The sequence below is a fragment of the Aulostomus chinensis genome, chromosome 19, assembly GCF_037954235.1.
Source record: "Aulostomus chinensis isolate RoL2024-O1b breed Wild chromosome 19, RoL_Achi_v1.0, whole genome shotgun sequence".
Classification (NCBI taxonomy): domain Eukaryota; kingdom Metazoa; phylum Chordata; class Actinopteri; order Syngnathiformes; family Aulostomidae; genus Aulostomus; species Aulostomus chinensis.
Window position 1 is genome coordinate 18,816,666 of NC_141338.1, and position 18,903 is coordinate 18,835,568.

The window sequence follows — 18,903 nt, forward strand, 5'->3', positions numbered from 1 at the left end:
CTAATAGAATGTCTCATTTCCTGTGTGTAGACAGCTAGCAAGAATGGAAGTATGCAGCTCATTGATTGGGCATTAATGGCTGCTGCTTCAGGTCATTTAGAACAGTGACAGCCAGGTGAGAGATTGAGAACACCCTCTCAGTGAACAGAAGCCTTTGGCAGCTCCATTGTAAAATAATTACACATTACATGAGTCACTTAAGTGCCAAATATAACAGAACGCAGGCGGGTCAATCCCAGGATAGATATTCATGTGGGTTTACTGTATGTGCACAAGTCAGCCTGTATTCTCAAAAAATAATCAATGAAAAAAATCAGATGAAGCAAAGATGACAAAACCAGTAGATGTCAAATATTCAGTAGGAAGGAGAGACTTCTTCAATGTTAAAGAAGTGGTCCTCACAGTTTCACAGTCTGGGGGTTTGAAGAGCAGATTCTTTTTACCTAAAATACACCGGGTCCCTCCGTGATTTTAACATCAGCAAGGTGAGCCTGGATTTTGAAACTGCTTCACTGGCACAAATTGAGACAGTTTTATGGAGGTTGTGTCATATTAAATGCCTGGAGGGCCACAATGTCGTGTGAAGAGGAAAGGAAAATACACCTGCCACAAAAAAAAAGAAAGAAAGAAAAAGAAATCCCTTGTGCAGTCATGTGCTTATGACAGCACAGCATCCCTGGTGATGAAGCTCAAACAAACAGGGCTGTTCCAATTTACTACAATGATGATTGATTGCAATGCTCATGTTACATCAATCTTGTCAATCCTCCTCTCTGATTAAAAGCCTGGGACACGATAATATTTACTCTCTCTCCCTCTCTTAACTGAACAAAATACTTTTCAATTCTTGCCCTTGATGTGGATTCACATCTTGAAGGTACTGATACAGCAAAGTGTCTTAAGACTTTGGCCAATATTTAAAGCATGGCACGGGCTGCCGCTTGGGCAAGCATAAGAGTCATGCTAGTTTCAAGCTGGCACATGGGACGTTTTCATTCCAAGCACCCTCGCCCTTTAGTTTACAAATTAACTTGTGCGTGACGTGATGTAGTAAGTGCTATTTAAAGGGCACAACAAACAAACAATCAGATGCGTGACATTGCAAAGTGGTTCCATTGATGCTCAACAATGTGGAAAGACTGGCTGCCACCTCCTCCCAGGCCTGCTTCAACTCTGATTGCTTGTGTGGATTCTTTTCTTGTTGCTCTTGCATATGAATATAAGATGTGCATGTGCACCTTCAAGAGGTCCGTTTCTAGATGAGAAGCATTAAGTTCTCCTGAGCCTAAACCAGTGTACCACGGAAATAGCAAGATGGCAAATCCTGGTGCGCCCTGGGCTTTATATGACACGAGGCATTCTGACTGGTTTGAGTTTTGTCATGCCCGAAACTCTCCTAGGAATAATTAAGAGTCTAATGACTGCCCTTTTTCACCCTGAGCCGTGGTTTGCGCTCTGATATGGGCCCTCTAAATACCAAAATGAAGCTGATCACGCTCCGATTGCACAGGACACACATAGCGCCACCCACACCCTGCTTCCAAAGATCACTTAAACAGGGCCCTTTCTGTCAGCGTGGGTATCTGTGGATTAGACAGGAGTTATTTGGATTTAAAATCTCATTTTATCAACATAAATCTAAAACACACTAAAACACTGTCTTTTGGGCCACAAGTCATAACCTTAAATAGTTCTGAGAGACTTGCAAACACAAAAATTGATCCAAACCCCCTTAACATGTAATCTGAACCACAGTGCCACTGTCATACAGTAAACATTACCAAGTAAGTTCCAGTGGCAATGCAACTCACCACATTTATGATCTATCCAGGGAATAAAATGATTCACAAAATGCACATGATGTTTTAATATTTTAAAGTACTCCTGCTGTGGTGCAACACTGACGATCTGAAACTCAATTCAATTAATCATGGATGACATACAGCACAACCCCACTGTGGGTCAGAGAGAATCTATCACAAGTAATCTGTAAACTTGAGTCGGTGCCTGTGTGGTGCATAGTTCTGACATGTTCTATCAAACAGCAGGAAACAGCAGGACTGGAGGCAATATACAGGCTGAAGTTGCATTTCATGTCTGATTCTGTCCTTCCATGTCTTTTACCATGGAACATATCCTCAGATTTGAACTGTAACTGATGGTATTTTTTTTTTCCGTTCTTTAGTGGACAATTCTGCCCCCAAATTCAAAGATGATCAAGAAGAATTGCCGATCTTCATCTTGTTTTGTAATCATACAGCCAAGAATCAGGCATTCGCAATCTGCAAATAAAAAAAATGGCCAGGGGAGGGAGGATATTAGAAGTATTATCATTTTCTTAATCAGATATTCAATCTTGCCAAACGGTTTAATCTGCTCTCTGTGACAGCTTGCAAGGCTGTACCCGACATATTTTTTAAACTGAACATGGAGTTCATCAAAAATCAGTATAGCCAACATCACCAATGCCCGCTTTGACCCACCAATCTGATGGTGAAATGTGATCCTCGCCAGGTGAAGTCCATCAATCCATCCACTCTTTGTCTATACTTTATTCAGGAAACACCAGGAATTGGAGCCTACCCCAACTGGCACTGGGAACAGACAATCTTTTGCTCTTTCACATTACAGGCAATTTAGAGTCTTCAATCAACACAACTTGCCTGTTTTTGGTGTGTAGGAGGAAGCTGGAGCACCCTGTGAAAACCCACACAGGCACAGGGAGAACATGCAAGCTCCACACAGAAAGACCCCAGATGGGCGTCAGATTCAAACCTAGAACCTTCCTGCTGTGAGGCAAATGTTCTGTAAATTATCACAAGTAGAATCTAACTATAAATGCAAGGAATGTTGAAATGCTTTTCTGTCTTAAACTATTTAGTCAACAACTGTTCTTATAATCAGTGTTAAAACTGCATTGCTGGCACTCCAGGGAAGTGCATCTCCAAGGGTCCCTTCACTTAATCACAAACACAGACTATTTATTTGTGCTCATCCATGTATCTACTTTTGTATGTTTATTCATTTGAAGAATGGCCGATGGTTTTACAATTGAACTCAAGCAAATGCATTATTCCCGCTACTTAAAGTCTATCTTTCATAAAAATCGTGCATAAAAAAGCATAGCCAGCACACCATAATTTGTACACACATAAATCATTCTTATGCGTGCATACGTTTACCAATAAAAGGAGGCACAAGGCTGTAAAACGCCAGCAGCAGAAAGCCCAGGGAAGTGGTTATGTAAACCAGTAGACCTTCAGATGGTAGAAAGAGGCCAAAAGTATTGGTCGTAAATTTGTAATTTTTGTCTTGTGTGTAGTTGTAGTGACGGGATGGGGGTGGGGGATTTTGTTGTAGCACCGCATTTCTTCACATGTGACACACATCATATGGTGGTAAATTCCATTTTTTTGCCACTTGACCAGCTAAGTGTCATTTTCAAGGGCATGGCAACTGTAGTTGAGGGCTGGGAATAAAGAAAGGAGAGAAATAACTCATTGGGTTTGATGATTGTGCAGTTTAGTGTTATGTGGTAACCTTGAGTGTGCCTTTAGGTAACAATCAGCTCCATCTTATCAGACACTTGCTCTCCCTGGCTTGACTCATTAGATGAATATGCTGCTTAGAGTTAGTAGGTACATAAAATAGCAGTGCTGTATGTAAACACAAGCCCCGGGGGCAGGCCTGAAGGCGCTGTACCTCATATACTCCAATCTGCTCACTGCAGTGTTTAATAGGCTTGCAGCATAAGTGCAGTATCTTCACAATGACAAGACCCTCACATCCATCCAATGAGCACAGCTCACGAGAGTCTGAGCAGGAAGAAGATCACACCAAACACCCATACCGATTTCCCACCACGTATCTAAAACTACCCTTAAATGTGTGCTCATAAACGCAAATACCTCAACTTTTTTTTTTTTTTTTTTTTTTTTTAGCATATTGGCCAAAATAAAAACATACCCGAAATATGGGTGGGCTTTGTGGATCCATCCATAGACAGATAGTTATTCATGCCAGCAGTACTTATGACTAGGGATGGGAATAGAAAACGTGTTTCAATTCCTTGGAATCATTTGCCAGTTCTGCAAACGATTCCCTTATCGATCCCAGTGGGCACCAATGACGTCATCACGCTTGGACGTTTGGTTACATTTCACAAGAAAGGATGACAACAGGGCAACTTGCAATACTTGCAAAGTGGATATTTCATCAAAGGGAGCAAATCCTACCACTATGCAGACACAGTTGCACACACACAGCATGCAACATGCATCACTCTGAATGGATGTCGCATTTTCGGTCTGCTCTGGAGTGAATCTCAACCCAGCAGCAGCTCTGCTGTTAATACTGCAGGCACTGCAGCATTAGCTATCATGTTAACGCCTCATTGTCAAACCTGCTATTACTAACTGTTCACATGAAGTGACTTCCTTCTCACGCATTACATTTAGAAGAGAGTCTGACTGTTAGTTTCTCCCTTTTTTTTTTTCCAAATGATAATCGATAAGAGCATCAATAAAGAACCTAAACGTTAAGCAGAATCGAAAATGGAATCGGTATCGTAAACGGTAAAGGTGACCTTTTGTGGCTGTGTGAATAATATCTTATGTCTAAAATGCTGTATAATGATGTTATGGAAACCCAAAACCTTTTAGGTAGGAAGACTCTCAGCCTTTCTCAAGATGAACCCTACCAGTCAAATTCTCTTGCAGGTGGTGCATATTTTATCGAGTTTTTGTGTTTTGTTCCATGACCACGTCCTGTTTTGTCACTTAACACTGAGAAATTAAAGTTACAAGGTTGGGCAGCATCCAATTCTTTTATGTCTTTACATCTTGCTTAAATTTCATCACGGTATGGTATTGCAGGCTGATGAAAACCCATGGGTGGTGGGTTGTTGGGAAACTTAACTCTCTGATTGAATTTCTCAAAACTCTTTCAAGACGTAGAATCAGTGGCTGCAAATAAACCATCTTTTAGTCGATCAAAAACCAAACAGTTCCAAGATTAAGAAGACTTACCTATCTTACCTTCATAAAAGAATTAGGTGACCATTGCATCATTTCCAATTAGCTAACAGATTTGTGTACCTCATTTGCATGTAAGTAAAGACGGCAGCTGCCCGCTAAACTTTGATTGACACCTCATTTGAGCAAATCAAATTGTGGCTGTGTGACTGTGGTCCGTCACTGTTGAAGTCTGTGGACCAGACATAGAAGCTCTGATTTGCTCAAATGAGCACAGGAGGAGGAGCTGTATGGTGGTGCAGTGGTCTGCACTGTGGCCTCACAGCAAGAAGGTTCCAGGTTCCAGTCCCGGCTCCATCAGGGATCTTTCTGTGTGAGTCTCCATGTTCTCCCTGTTCCTGTGTGTGTTCTCTCTGGTACTGTGGGTCCTCCCACAGTCCAAAGACATCAAGAGGCGACGAGGTTAATCCACACTCTAAATTGACTGTAAGTGTGGCTGTGAGAGAGCCTGTCTATATTAACTCCTCCTCCTGCTGGCCATCCTAGCAAAGCTGGAGATTCTGAATCCAAAGGCGAGAAGGTAAACTTGAACATCCTATCAAGGTGTAGGGTTTCAGATACTAATTGAATGTGACTGTTGTTGACAGGCAGTGTTGTTTTCGTCACGCTGGACGAAAATGAAAATGACGACGTCAGACCCCTTTTTCCATGACGATAATGACACTAAGACGAACGTCACCAAAGCCCTGTAAAGACTAAAATGTGATGAAATTGTATACATTTTCGTCTGACGAGGACGAGACGAGACTAAATTGTTAGTGGGTGGACGATCAAAGTTTCAAAACATGCAGGTTTTTTCCGCTAAGTATAACATGCATGGGGCTGCACAGTGGTGCAGTGGTCAGCACTGTGGCCTCACAGCAAGAAGTTTCTGGGTTCGAGTCCCAGCTCCATCACGGGATCTTTCTGTGTGGAGTCTCCATGTTCTCCCTGTTCCTGTGTGGGTTCTCTCTGGTACTCCAGCTTCCTCCCACAGTCCAAAGACATCAAGAGGGGACGAGGCTGATTGATACTCTAAATTGACTGTAGGTGTGACTGTGAGTGTGAATGGTTGTTCGTCTCTGTATGTTGGCCCTGCGATGGACTGGCGACCTGTCCAGGGTGAACCCTGCCTCTCGCCCGTTGACGCTGGGATAGGCTCCAGCCCCCCGCCACCCTTAATGTGTAGGAATAAGCGGAAGATGACAATGGATAACATGCGTGCAATGTCAATCAAGAGCTCAAACATCAGAATGGAGCCAGCTGTAGCTGTTGGTTCTAATGGCCACGCCCCCATCATCAGTACACACGCACTAAAAGCCTCTCTCGCATGCGCACACACATGCACACACAGAGACAGTCTGGGCCTGTCTGCAGTGGACGAGACACACACCACGGCAGCAGCAGCGGTGTGTGGTGGTCGTGAAAAGAGGGATGATTAAAGCATAGCTTTAGTCAATGTGAGGCCAGCCCTGTGATGCATTTTCTTTTTTAAGCCTAAAGTTTTGTGGTGGTGGTGGTGGTTCCACCTCCCCCGTGGTGCAGAGACTGCTTCCTAGTGCTACATGCTAAAGCTAGAATGAATGGGGCTGCCAGGTGCCCCACTAATGTTGGCTCGTTTAAACCAGCCCTTCTATTAATTTAGCATGTTATGAATAAAATCCCTGTCCATTTGTGGACCACCCGTCGAACACGGCCGTCTTCAGACCTGCTGCTGTTCCCTATCGTAAGCAACACACGTGGATGCTTTAACCAATAATAGCAGCTAAAGCCAATATGTAGGGACATATGGTCGTTCACATGGAAGTCAAGTGTGCTTTTATTTTTTGTTTCATCCTATTTTATTGTGATACAATACTCATATTGTGTGCCAGTGTGTTGTCTGCATCTGCAACAAAATAATAAAAGTAAAAGGTAGAGAAAGAAAAAGAGGGGAAAAAACTCACCTTTGAAAGGTAGATCAGTCTCAGTGCTTCATTCTCACACCTGTATTGGCCTATCAAGTACATACACATATCTTTTATTTATAGGTATCTTTGATATTTGACTAAAACCTTGGAGTTTTCGTCGACTAAAAGTCGACTAAACTATCAAGGGTAGAAATGACTAAAATGTGACGAAAACTAAGAAGCATTTGGTCCAAAAGACTAAGACTAAAACTAAATCTAAAATGCCTGCCAAAAACAACACTGTTGTCAGGGGGACCTGGGACCTCCAGGTCTTTTTGGTATAGGGGGATCCTACGATGGTGTGGCGACCCATCCAGGGTAATAAGTGGTATAGAAAATGGATGGATGGATGGGGAGTGTGTTGAATGACCACTAACTGGTCAAGCTGAACTAATTGGGACACACTGTGCCAATGACTAACGTACTGGATAGCACACGAAATCCCAGTAATGATCAAATGTGGTTTATATGAAATCTTGCACAGCAGATTTTGTTAATGACAGTAATGAAACAGACACCGTTGCTATTTTCAAATATCCATTTGTAAAGTCAGTGCCCGAAATGTGCAGCACAATTTGGAAATTTTCAGGCTCCATCTTGCAGGGTTTACAGATGAAGTAAACACTGCGTGGGTTCTCTTTTCTATGAAAGAAACACCCGTTACAACCACGCATTGAGCTCCCAGCTATTAATCAATTAATAGTGTCCTCTAGTTTAACGAGATTTCTATCTGCCCCCTGCCATCTAATCAACACACTGACGATTAACAATCTGCAGAGCTGCTCCGGGCCTCTCAGCTCCCATTTCGCTGTCTCGTGGTTAAGTCTTTGCATGTCAATGTGCTTGGCAACAGTTCAGGTGTCAACCCAGGGAATTTCACTGGACTATGTTTTTATCCTTTTATCTGAACCCCTCACCTTCTGGTCCTTTTTCTGGCGGGCCATAGCACCAACTGCTTCAAAGAAAAAGACAACTGTAGCATTGTGATTACTGTTGACATATCTCTGTGCCTCTATACCATCACTGTCTCGCTTTCTCCCTCTTACACTTGAATCGATCTGATTAAAAAGTCTGAGGGATCGACAGTCTGCTAATGGCGAGGCAAGACTTAGTCTTGTTGTTAAGGCTCTGTCTCAAAAAAACAGGATTTTTGTCTTTCCTTACTGTTCAGCACTCTACTGAGGAGAGGATGATGAAAGGGTCTAAATGTTGACGGGGTGGCTCACCTTGGCACTGGCTCTAGAGACCAGGGCCAAGACAGGCTCTTAGGGAAAGCACAGGACAGGACGATATACAGCTGTAAGCCCTTGACTCGTCCCCTGGGTGAAACAACAATCTGCTGCTTTCACAGCCCGTCTCTGAACTCATCAGGCAACAGAGGGGAGCTAAAGTGGAATGAATTAATCCTAAGTAGAGGTATACAGCACAGAGGAATATAGTTTGAATTAGTAATGTTCTGAAAACCAAGTAAGTAACAAAGGCATACTTAAAGCTGACCTTCTTTGTGCAAGATTAGGGATTTCTCTGATGAGTTTTCTCATAACACACAGTTTTTTTTAAATGAGCAGCAACTGCTGACAGTCCAATTTTTTTGATCTGGGTTGACACGGTAATCAGAATGAGTGGTACAGTTATGTCCATTTAAAGCAGCGTGAATCCCACCTTTGGCTTTTTGCGGGCCTGACAACTCAAAATCTAGCTAAAAGGCACACAGCCCTGTTAAATTATCACCTCATAAGATTTTACAGCTAAAATGTTCAATCAAAGTTGCCTGTTCACACATCCAGGTTATATGAATCAGCGTTATCTGTCCTTTGGGGTCGTGCTTATGTACACCTGATGAATGCATCCAATTTCCAATGCTGTTTCTGTCCCTGCTATTTCCCAGGAAAGTGTCTCTCTGGCCGGATTCCTGACATTTAGAGATGGGCAGGTAGAGTGTCATGGGTTCAACAAAGCTTGTTTGCCAAAAACAGCTGTCTGTTGCTGCTAGAACCACGGTTGATGAGACAGCTGGGACCAAAACTTAAGAGTCGGTGTGCTGTGCAAACCAAAAAAAATTGACGAAAGGTTACAAAGCATTTTCCGTAGAAAAACATCAAGCCAGGAAAACTGTCTTGCTCCCTCATCCTGCCTTCACTCCGTCAACCAGCTGAACTTTTAAGACAAACAAATAAGTGTATATTAAGGGTGTGCAATATTGTAGCGTTCGCAATAATCCTAAGATCAGGTCCAAAATAAATACTGTGGTATGATTCTGTGGCGTCATGTCGTCACGATGTTACACGGCAGACATAAAGCTGTGCGGTACAACCGTGTCAGACATGGTGGTGGGAGGTGCCGACGAGATGCGCCGCTGGAGTTAGCGCCGAACAAAGGAACCTCTTTGATAGTATGGCAATGATTTGGTTTTAAAAGAACGAAGAGTACCAAAAATTCTGAGAGGAGAACTGCGCAGCGGTGACTTCTAAAGCGAGTCAACAGAGTAAATAGGTTCAATAGGTAAATGGGTTGCTGAGGCTTTAGCCACTTGCATGCTCAGGTCATTTTCAAACTGCGCAGTCCAGAGTGTGCAGTTCACTTTATATGTGGCGGGTGCCTTCATTTTGCTGTATTAGAAAATACAGAATAGGAACCTCAAACTGACCTGCTGTTGTTCTCAAGCCAAACAACAAGAACATTTTTGCCAAGTTTAAACAGGATATTTCACACTGTTGTGTTTTTGTTTTGTATCCATCACTAATTGCATTTATACAGGGAGGTATCAGGGAAAAAGTTGATTTATTTCAGTAATTCCATTCAAAAAGTGAAACTTGTATAATGTATACACTCATTCCACACAGACTGATATATTTCAAGTGTTTACTTCTTTTAATTTTGAGGATTATAACTGACAACGAGTGAAAATCCCAACTTCCAGAAAATTAGAGTATTGTGAAAAGGTTCAATATTGCGCTCTAATCAGCTAATTAACTCAAAACACCTGCAAAGGCCTTTAAGTGGTCTCTCAGTCTGGTTCTGTAGGCTACACCAGTGGTTCCCAACCTTTTTTGTCTTGTGTACCCCTTGAGCCTGTTTGTCATACCATGAGTACCCCTTCACTCATACGTGTTCATGATTCTCCAAAAGTAGAACATAACACAACTGAATATTCAACACAAGTCATTTTATTTCATCTTCTTAAATTGAACATTTAATATTCAGGCATTATCTTCTTATTTAACTCAAATTAAACATAAAATTATGTTGCCTTCAAGGCAATAAAAATTATAAATATTAGAAACAATATTATAGTAAACGTTTGTATTATTAATACTGTATTATTAATACTAATATATTATTATTATTATATTGTTATTATACATGGGGTTATTTGCCAGGACTTCACTGCAAAAGTAGCACTGAGGCTGCGGTGGGTCCGCAGACGTCGAAGTGAATCCATATAAAATATAGTTTTCTCTATACTGCCTTGGTTTAGGTTTGGAATCTTTCTTGCGTTTGTCGGCGGTCTCTTTTCCCCCTCCTGGATCCACAGCAACTGGACGTTTCAGCCATTTATCCATGTTTACCTGCAGGTAAACAGGTTCCCGCTGTTTGATTTTAGTATGGCTGTGCCACAGGTTACTGTCTCCCCAGGGAAACAAGTCATAGCGCACACGTACCATTTTATTGATGGACTTATGAAATGACTAAGAATATTTTTTATTATCGTGGAAATAAATTCTTAATTTTTCCACGTACCCCCTGCAATGTGCTCACGTACCCCTAGGGGTACGCGTACCCCTGGTTGGGAAACACTGGGCTACACAATCCTGGGGAAGACGGCTGACTTGACAGTTGTCCAAAAGACGACCACTGAGGCTGGCTGGCTGTTCACCGAGCTCTGTGTCCAAGCAGCCGGGCAGATAGCGGTAATAATCGTTCACTTGCGGATACAAGCGCCAAAATTGGCACACATACTCCTTAGGGATGGCTCTTTTGAGAAAAAAAGATGTGCCAAAAAAAATTCAAGATGGCAGACATTTTTCAAGATGGCCGCCATTGAGTATACAGTAATATTGCATTACGCCATAAAATCCCGTAGACTTGTATTATTTGTATGATCTTGGTGTCAAATTATACATTTTTCACTATGTAGATTCCAAATTTGAACCCATGGACTTAATCACTGGCTTCCTTATACCATATATCAGTCCCACGATCCTGAAGGGATTCGCTGAAGGCCACTATCAGCGCAACCTGGGCTCTCCTCCCACCTGAGCAGTGCCACAGACTGATCGACTCCATGCCACACCGCATTGCTGCAGCAATTCAGGCAAAAGGGGCCCCAACTCAGTACTGAGTGCTGTACATGCTCATACTTTTCAAGTTCATACTTTTCAGTCGGCCAACATTTCTAAAAATCCTTTTTTTGTATTGGTCATAAGTAATATTCTAATTTTCTGAGATACTGAATTTGGGATTTTCACTCGTTGTCAGTTATAATCATCAAAATTAAAAGAAATAAACATTTGAAATATATCAGTCTGTGTGGAATGAATGAATATAATATACATACAATATAAGTTTCACTTTTTGAATGGAATTAATGAAATAAATCTTTTTCACGACATTCTAATTACATGACCAGCACCTGTATGATAGTATTTTACTGTAATATAGAGATATTTGTTTTTACTGGATATGTTGAAGGCAAATAATTATGTTCACGCTGGCCTGTTGACCCCCCCCCCCAAAAAAAAATCTGCATTTTGCAATATTGTAAATAATATCGTTAATGCGAAAATTTCTCAAAACATTGTTACAGCGCTCTCAGGTAATATCACCCGCCCCTTGGGTACACTATTTAATCCAGATGTTACTTGTGCTTTCGGTAATTCTGGACTCTGTTAGATGCATTTATTATTGACAAATCAACACCGAGCTACATGCTGAGCGAACTTCTGGTAACGCTCCTCAAATTGTTAGAACCTCTCTACTAACTGTACCGAAATCTGCGTCTCTTATTCTGATACTGTTGAAGTCCTGAAATACACACAAGATGGCAAAGACATTCTGGGAACTACCAGTGCCTGCCTACTGAGGTGAGGTTTCTCTCCAGGGTTCACCGCTGAAAATTATTAAAGAGCTGGTCCAAGACTGCAGAGGCATGACAGAGACCTCATTTCTCAAAGAGTTGGTGGCCGCCAGCAACTAAGAGGGACAGATTTAAGTTGCTGGGGCAGAACAATAATCTCCTGATAACATCGATAGCATCATTGGTAAAGCACATCAAAAGCTCTACTCTCTGCTTCGGCTAAAAAGGTCTGGTGTGTGCAGCTGTGACAGAGCGTGTGTTATATTCTTCAATAACTGCAAAATGTGTCAAAATCCCACCCCAACAAAAGAACCACATGGAGGGAATTGTTCACTCAGCTTTGTACATAATCGGATCCGAGACATTTGCACCACCTGCACAGAACATTTTCCAGGATTCTGAACTCCCAGCCATTTCCTGTTTCATCTCTGCTCCCAGCAGTAAGTGACTCATAGCACCAAAAACATATTTAATAAATATATCAAATTATGATCTCAATGAATTGAATACCTTCAAATGTTGTTCTGTGTTTGATTTTTATTTAAAAAAATGAAAAGCTTTTCATTTTGCAGCTGATTGTGTCAGTTGCTTTAAGTCAATATTTAAGGAATAATGGGAGGAGTAAATGCTTCATAAAGTCCCTCTACGACTGCTCTGAATCGGAGCGTTTTTGGACAACAATGGAAATTACAACCATGTTTCTCCCTGAACTTCCTTAAACGCAACACTGTCTAAAATATGAACACACCCTTGAGGGCTTAAAATGCTCAGGTTGAGATGAATGTTCACATGCAGGATCTGCAAATGTTTTGTGTGTCTTCTTGACTGGAGTATAAAACAGAATTCTGGGGGTAAAATGGTAAGATGATTTTTTTTTTTAAATTTATTTTCTGCTATTTTTTTACACAATATAAGTTGATAAAAATAACTCACGAGTTGGCAGAGACGAAAGATGATTACAGTTTTACAAGCCAGTAATAATAATTAGACTAAACCGAGGAGGCATGAAAATAACTGAACCAGTATTAATGATCCCAAGCAGATTTTATCTCTGACTGAGCCTCTCTCCTCTTGGCCGCGTGCCTACCTGTCACACTGATGTCAGCAGAAGGCAAAACAGCAGTTCTGGTGGTACATAGGACCAGCAGTGGCCACAGACAAGAGATGCTGCTCTAATAACAATAACAATGATAGTTTGGGGTAAAAAAAGCTGATAGCTTATTAATCAGTGGTGTACTTGTGTCATTGATTCACTTATTTATGTATACACTGTATGTATTACACATCTTACTAAATGCACGATCTAAGTTGCGCTTTATCCATCCATCCATTTTCTGCTGCTTATCCTGTTAAGGGTCACGGGGGGTGGAGCCTATCCTAGCAGCCTTCAGCCCCTGGACAGGTCACCAGTCCATCACAGGGCCAACACATAGAGACAGACAACCATTCACACTCACAGTCACACCTACGGTCAATTTAGAGTATCAATCAGCCTCGTCCTCTCTTGATGTCTTTGGACTGACTGACACAGGAACAGGGAGAACATGGAGACTCAACCAGAAAGATCCTGTGATGGAACCGGGGCTGGAACCTGGAACCTTCTTGCTGTGAGGCCACAGTGCTGACCACTGCACCACCGTGCCGCCAAGTTTCACTTAAATATGGGGGAAACTTTAGCATGCAACCTCTTGAGAAAACAACAACAACAACAAAGAAGCAAATAGTTATCAGGCACAGTCCATAATTCAGCAGACACACAACTCAAATAGCATGAAAGGCGCTAACAGCATCACCTTATTTAAGAAGTGAACCAACTCTCTGTAAGCCTCTGTGTAACACATTCACAGAGCTGGAGCTGCAGCCAGGAAACTACTATTTACTCTGATTTATTTTCTCCTGCACTTCCTGTAATTAGATGGCACTCACAAAGCCTTACTGACCCCTTCAGGTGAAGTTAAGGAGGATCCAAAAGTGTGGGATTTCATTTCTTGAACGGATATTTATGTAGCTGGACGACTGGAGGGGATCATGTCCAAACATGCACATAGTGACTGGGCAACCAGTGCACTTGCTGCCAGCAACACAGGGACAGCAGCAGACTTCCGCTGTAACACAATGACTTTGTTCACGCACCTTCCATGAAAACAGAGACGCGTGGCATGAGGGGGCCACAGGCTGATACCATTTGTAAAGCACAGAGGATGTGGGAACTTGGTGCTTGGTTTTAATAAGGTTAACATAGCTGGGAACAACCAGAAAGGGTTTGCTGACACCGGATGAACACTCCACTCCATCCATCTTTGTTTTCACTCCTGTCTAATCTGAAACACAACTGCGCCAATTAGAAACAAACTGAAATGACCCTCAGCAGCTAAAACCTCCAATTGTTCGCTTACAGCCGCAGCAATGAAAGGCCTCAGAGGCACAGATGAGAGGCGACTTTAAATATGGAGCGAAATGATCGGGACAAACAGTCAATTCTGCTACGAGTATTCTGTCAGAGCTCATGTTCATCAGGAGAAACGTGATAGCCGGCTGCAGTCTTGTCAGTTTCGATTCATGTCTGGAGAGCAGAACAAAAGATCCAGCTGAAACTAGAACAATCTCTTCATCTTACAGGGTGGCTGACCACGTCCTCAAACAAGCAAAAATAAAATACCAAGACAATATAATAATAATAATAATAATATAATGGTGAAAATATGTGAATGTAAAAGTTCAGTGCTCAGAAATGGGAGAGGCACCAGTCAAGCTGGCGACAGGACAAGAGGACCTCTGCTGTGGGTAGGACAGGGAAGGCATCTGGGATGAGCCAGTCAAGCCTGGAATGTTGCAGCCACAAGATTAAAATATCCTGAAACACCAACGAAGGCTAAATCAGTGATAACACGCTCTCATCTCCTGGCATCATAAGCCTATTGGGAGGGACAGAGGTTTTGATTGAATGGACCAGGGGGATTGTACTCTGTCTGAGCGTCACGTCAGAGATAAAAGTCCGGATGACTTTTTCAAGATCAGCGAAGGTTAGAAAGACCTGGGTTTGAACTATAATCCACATCTGGACAAACAAATCTCTGTTTTGGAAAGCTGCAGGCGCAGGTTCTGAACTGATAAACAGCAATTTTCTCCATCCAAGTGCAGCCCGAGCAGACAAACTTTTTCCTTCATTTCACCAGGCAAATCAGATTAAAAAAATAAAATATATATATATATATATATATATATATATATATATATATATATATATATATATATATATATATATATTTCAAGAGAGACCTGGACAAGAGGGCAGATGAAGATTGGCTGCAGCATTCCAGACAAAACTGCTGAGGCAACGACTCTGAGCATCATAGGGTCTTCTGTAGAATAGACTTTGTTTACCCCTGGGACAGTCCACTGGAAAAGTGGATGGACAGTAAAAATATAGGGAGCATGGATGTACGGGGATGGGGGGGGGGGAGATGAATGCTGGACCAAGAGACTTTTGTAGGCCAACATTTGGGTCGTTCTTCTTCTTTGGTCAACCACTGTTGTGGCAGAAATAATTATTAATGGACTCCGCAGGATGTTTTGGTAATAAAGAAAAAATAGTTTCATTAGTTAGTAGGTATTTACAAAAAAGTGGATATCTTATAAACTTTCTTTTGCATCCGTGATATCGACGTGGATAAATATCCGCTACGGGTCGGTTAAAGTATCAGCATATCAGCAAAAACTCTGGTATGGACAAGAGTGCTCAGGACTGAAGCCGTCATAGGCAAATAGAGAGTAGAGCGCGCGCGCGCGCACACACACACACACACACACACGCACACACACTCTTCCATGGTTACCAGCTGCTTTGAAGGTGTCCAGTTACCTGCATGCCCCTTCTTCATTCCCTTTCACAAACTGTCCCTTTCAGGTTATTTTTAGTAAAGCAGGGTGACCAGGTGAGCCCGTAGGAGTGTGTTGTCACACACGGGAGACATGAATTACACGGTGACGTTATTTCACGTGTCAGTTCACCTGTCAAAGGATGAATGTCCAGCCCCTGAATGTTGTGCGGGTTTGTGGAAACAAAACAATTTTACCTTCACAGCTTCGGCGTGAGTGACTTTGTCGAAGACTTTGTCGTTGACTTTCATGATCTGGTCGCCGATCCGGAGACCCTCCTTCTCCGCCAGGCTCCCTGGCTCCACCAGAGACACGTAGATACCGACTCCGTGCTCCGAGCCGCCGCGGATGCTGAAGCCCAAGCCCTCGTTGCTCTTGTGCCGCTTCATGGTGACCTGCCGCAGCTCGCCGGGCGGCTCGTGGATGAAGTTCCTCCCGAGCAGCGGCACCAGGGGAGCTGTCCCGTCGCTGCTGGTGCTGAAGCTGTCCGGCGAGTCTCGCAGCGCCACCTGAAACTCCGGCGGGTTGTTTGATGAGAAGTGCCCCGGGGGAGTCGGGCTGGCACTGGGGAAGTGTCCCGGCGGGGTTTCGGCGTCGCCGTTGCTGGCGACTAAATCCGATTTTAAGTAAAGGCCCTCCGAGGTGTACTGCTCGAAGAGGAGCTGGTCTGAGCGGGGGATGACCAGCCGAAGCATGGGCAGAAGTTGCCGCTTGCTGGGCGCGTTGAGGATGACGTTGAGGGTCTGCACCAGGTCGTACACGTTGCGCTTGGAGTGGTAGACGTTGAGGCAGTGGATAAACTGCTCCCTCTCGAAGTCGTTCAGCAGCAGGTTGAGCGCGTTGTGCAGCTTCCGCACGTTGGCCGACAGCGTCCGCGCGCTGGAGGCCACCGAGTTGGCGGAGGAGCTGAGAGACACGCGCTCCAGGTCGGTGTTGCTCATGCTGGCGGCGGTGGGACCGGGACACGGAGCCCCACTGGTGCGGGTTACAGTGCGGGCATTACGGGCTGCTGGCGCGGGATTAGACCGGCGCTTGGCACAGCGAGCACCGGAGGACGAGCACTCGGTTTATATCCATGCTGCCCGGCTCACACTTCTGAGTAGAGGAGCAATCAAGTCGAGTTGAAACCATTTAATTATCTCTTACCATAATTCTAATTAGGTTCTATAAACTTCCCGTGCAAAACGTTGCGTCACCACCGCACTCGCCGTCGAAGAGCTTAGTGAGGAGGCTGGGCGTCATTAGCTGCGGGCTCCTTCACCAGGAGGTCAGGTGGCTGCCGAGCCTCCGCTGCTCCTCTGCCCGTAAACACAGACTCCCACGTAGCAAGAGAACCGCCTGAACCAGCCTCGCTGTCAACCCGAGCCCAGCTTTGTTTTTCGTTTGTTTTTTTTTTCACCGACGGAGAAAAAGAAAAAAAAAGTTACAATAGCAGCTCGCGCTGCCGGGGAGTTCGTAGTATCCTGCTCCGGGGGCGAGTTTAGTTCCGAACGACGTCAAGTTCTTCTGAACACGTATTCCTGGGTGTACCTCCGACGGAGGGACGTGCACTCCCGTCGGTGGCGCTGGTATTTGGGAGCGGTGTTGAAGCGCCTCCGACTCGCAGACGCGACTACTGCGACTCAGCGGAGTCGAGCTGCTTTCCGACGGTCCTCTCACAGGAAGTGACGTAACTACGAGTAATACCAGTATTATTTATAACCTCATGGCCTCGTGCTGGCGACGCCAGCTCCGCCAACAAGTTGTTGAACGGCCGGTCTGTTATTAGCATCAGTCTGTGCAATCCGGTCGAATATTAATATTATTAGGAATGAAGGGGGCCCCGGCTGGAGCCTGGACATTCACCAGTTGATGGTTATTACATGTTTTAATTGTCTCTATCGTTTCTTATCGATAGGCAACTAGTTTGCGTTCATACACACATGATCATTATTGAAAATTACCACTCCCAGACCTGGAAAAATTTTGAATAATAAAATAAGATTTTTAAAAAAAACTATTTTTTTAAAGAAAAGCCATGGATTTTTTTTCCTTTGACAAATGACACGATCCATAAACATTCACAGCATTCACGTCAGTTGAACGCACTGCGGGCTTTGCGTGGGGGTCTTCGTGTGTTTTTCGTGTGTAAACAGATGAGGAATGAGAATGTTCCTTGTAGGCATGGAAAAATTCAAGAAAACTGGTTGTGTAAAATATGTCTGACCTCTACGTAGCCTATAGATGAATAATAAACGAACTCTTTGACTTGTGGTATAAAATGTGCCTCTGATTTCTGCATGACAAGTGTCAGTCCAGCCCGTCATTCTGGACACCTCCCCTGAGAAGGAATTGGTTATTGCTTAACAGTTTTAACATTTGTTTTAAAAGTACAAATGAGCACCTTCCATCAAAAAGAACATTTGTTGACAAAGAGTGCAATTAATTAAAACAAGAGAAAGCTTTTTATGTTTATGACATTCTAATAGAGGCGGCACGGTGGTGCAGTGGTGCAGTGGTCAGCACTGTGGCCTCTCAGCAAGAAGGTTCCAGGTTCCAGTCCCGGCTCCATCACAGGATCTTTCTGTGTGAGTCTCCATGTTCTCCCTGTTCCTGTGTGGGTTCTCTCTGGTACTCCAGCTTCCTCCCACAGTCCAAAGACATCAAGAGGGGACGAGGCTGATTGATACTCTAAATTGACCGTAGGTGTGACTGTGAGTGTGAATGGTTGTCTGTCTCTATGTGTTGGCCCTGAGATGGACTGGTGACCTGTCCAGGGTGAACCCCTGCTGGAATAGCCCCCCCCCCCCCCCCCCCCGTGACCCTTAACAAGGTAAGAAGTAGAAAATGGATGGATGGACGTATGAGTAAATATTCATACAAATCTTGCATTGTTCAGAAAATGTGCTGTCTTGGAAATATGAAGTGACATAACGACTTATATTCATACAAAGTGAAATCACTGCAAGCAAATATGATGACATCACTCAATTCAGCGATACTTTAC

The 18,903-nt window shown here is 43.5% G+C and overlaps 1 protein-coding gene across 4 annotated transcripts in view; it reads right to left on the reverse strand.

The window, feature by feature from the left end:
* The window catches only part of whrna (whirlin a), a 175,622-nt gene extending 158,058 nt beyond the window's left edge, over positions 1-17,564 (reverse strand). For all 4 annotated transcript variants that reach the window (XM_086187186.1, XM_086187188.1, XM_086187185.1 and 1 more), the window contains exon 1: positions 16,115-17,564. In XM_086187186.1, coding sequence (XP_086043312.1) covers positions 16,115-16,858 — 744 coding nt within the window. In that variant the 5' untranslated portion in view covers positions 16,859-17,564. The remainder of the gene's footprint in view (positions 1-16,114) is intronic.
* Positions 17,565-18,903: the final 1,339 nt, after the last annotated feature.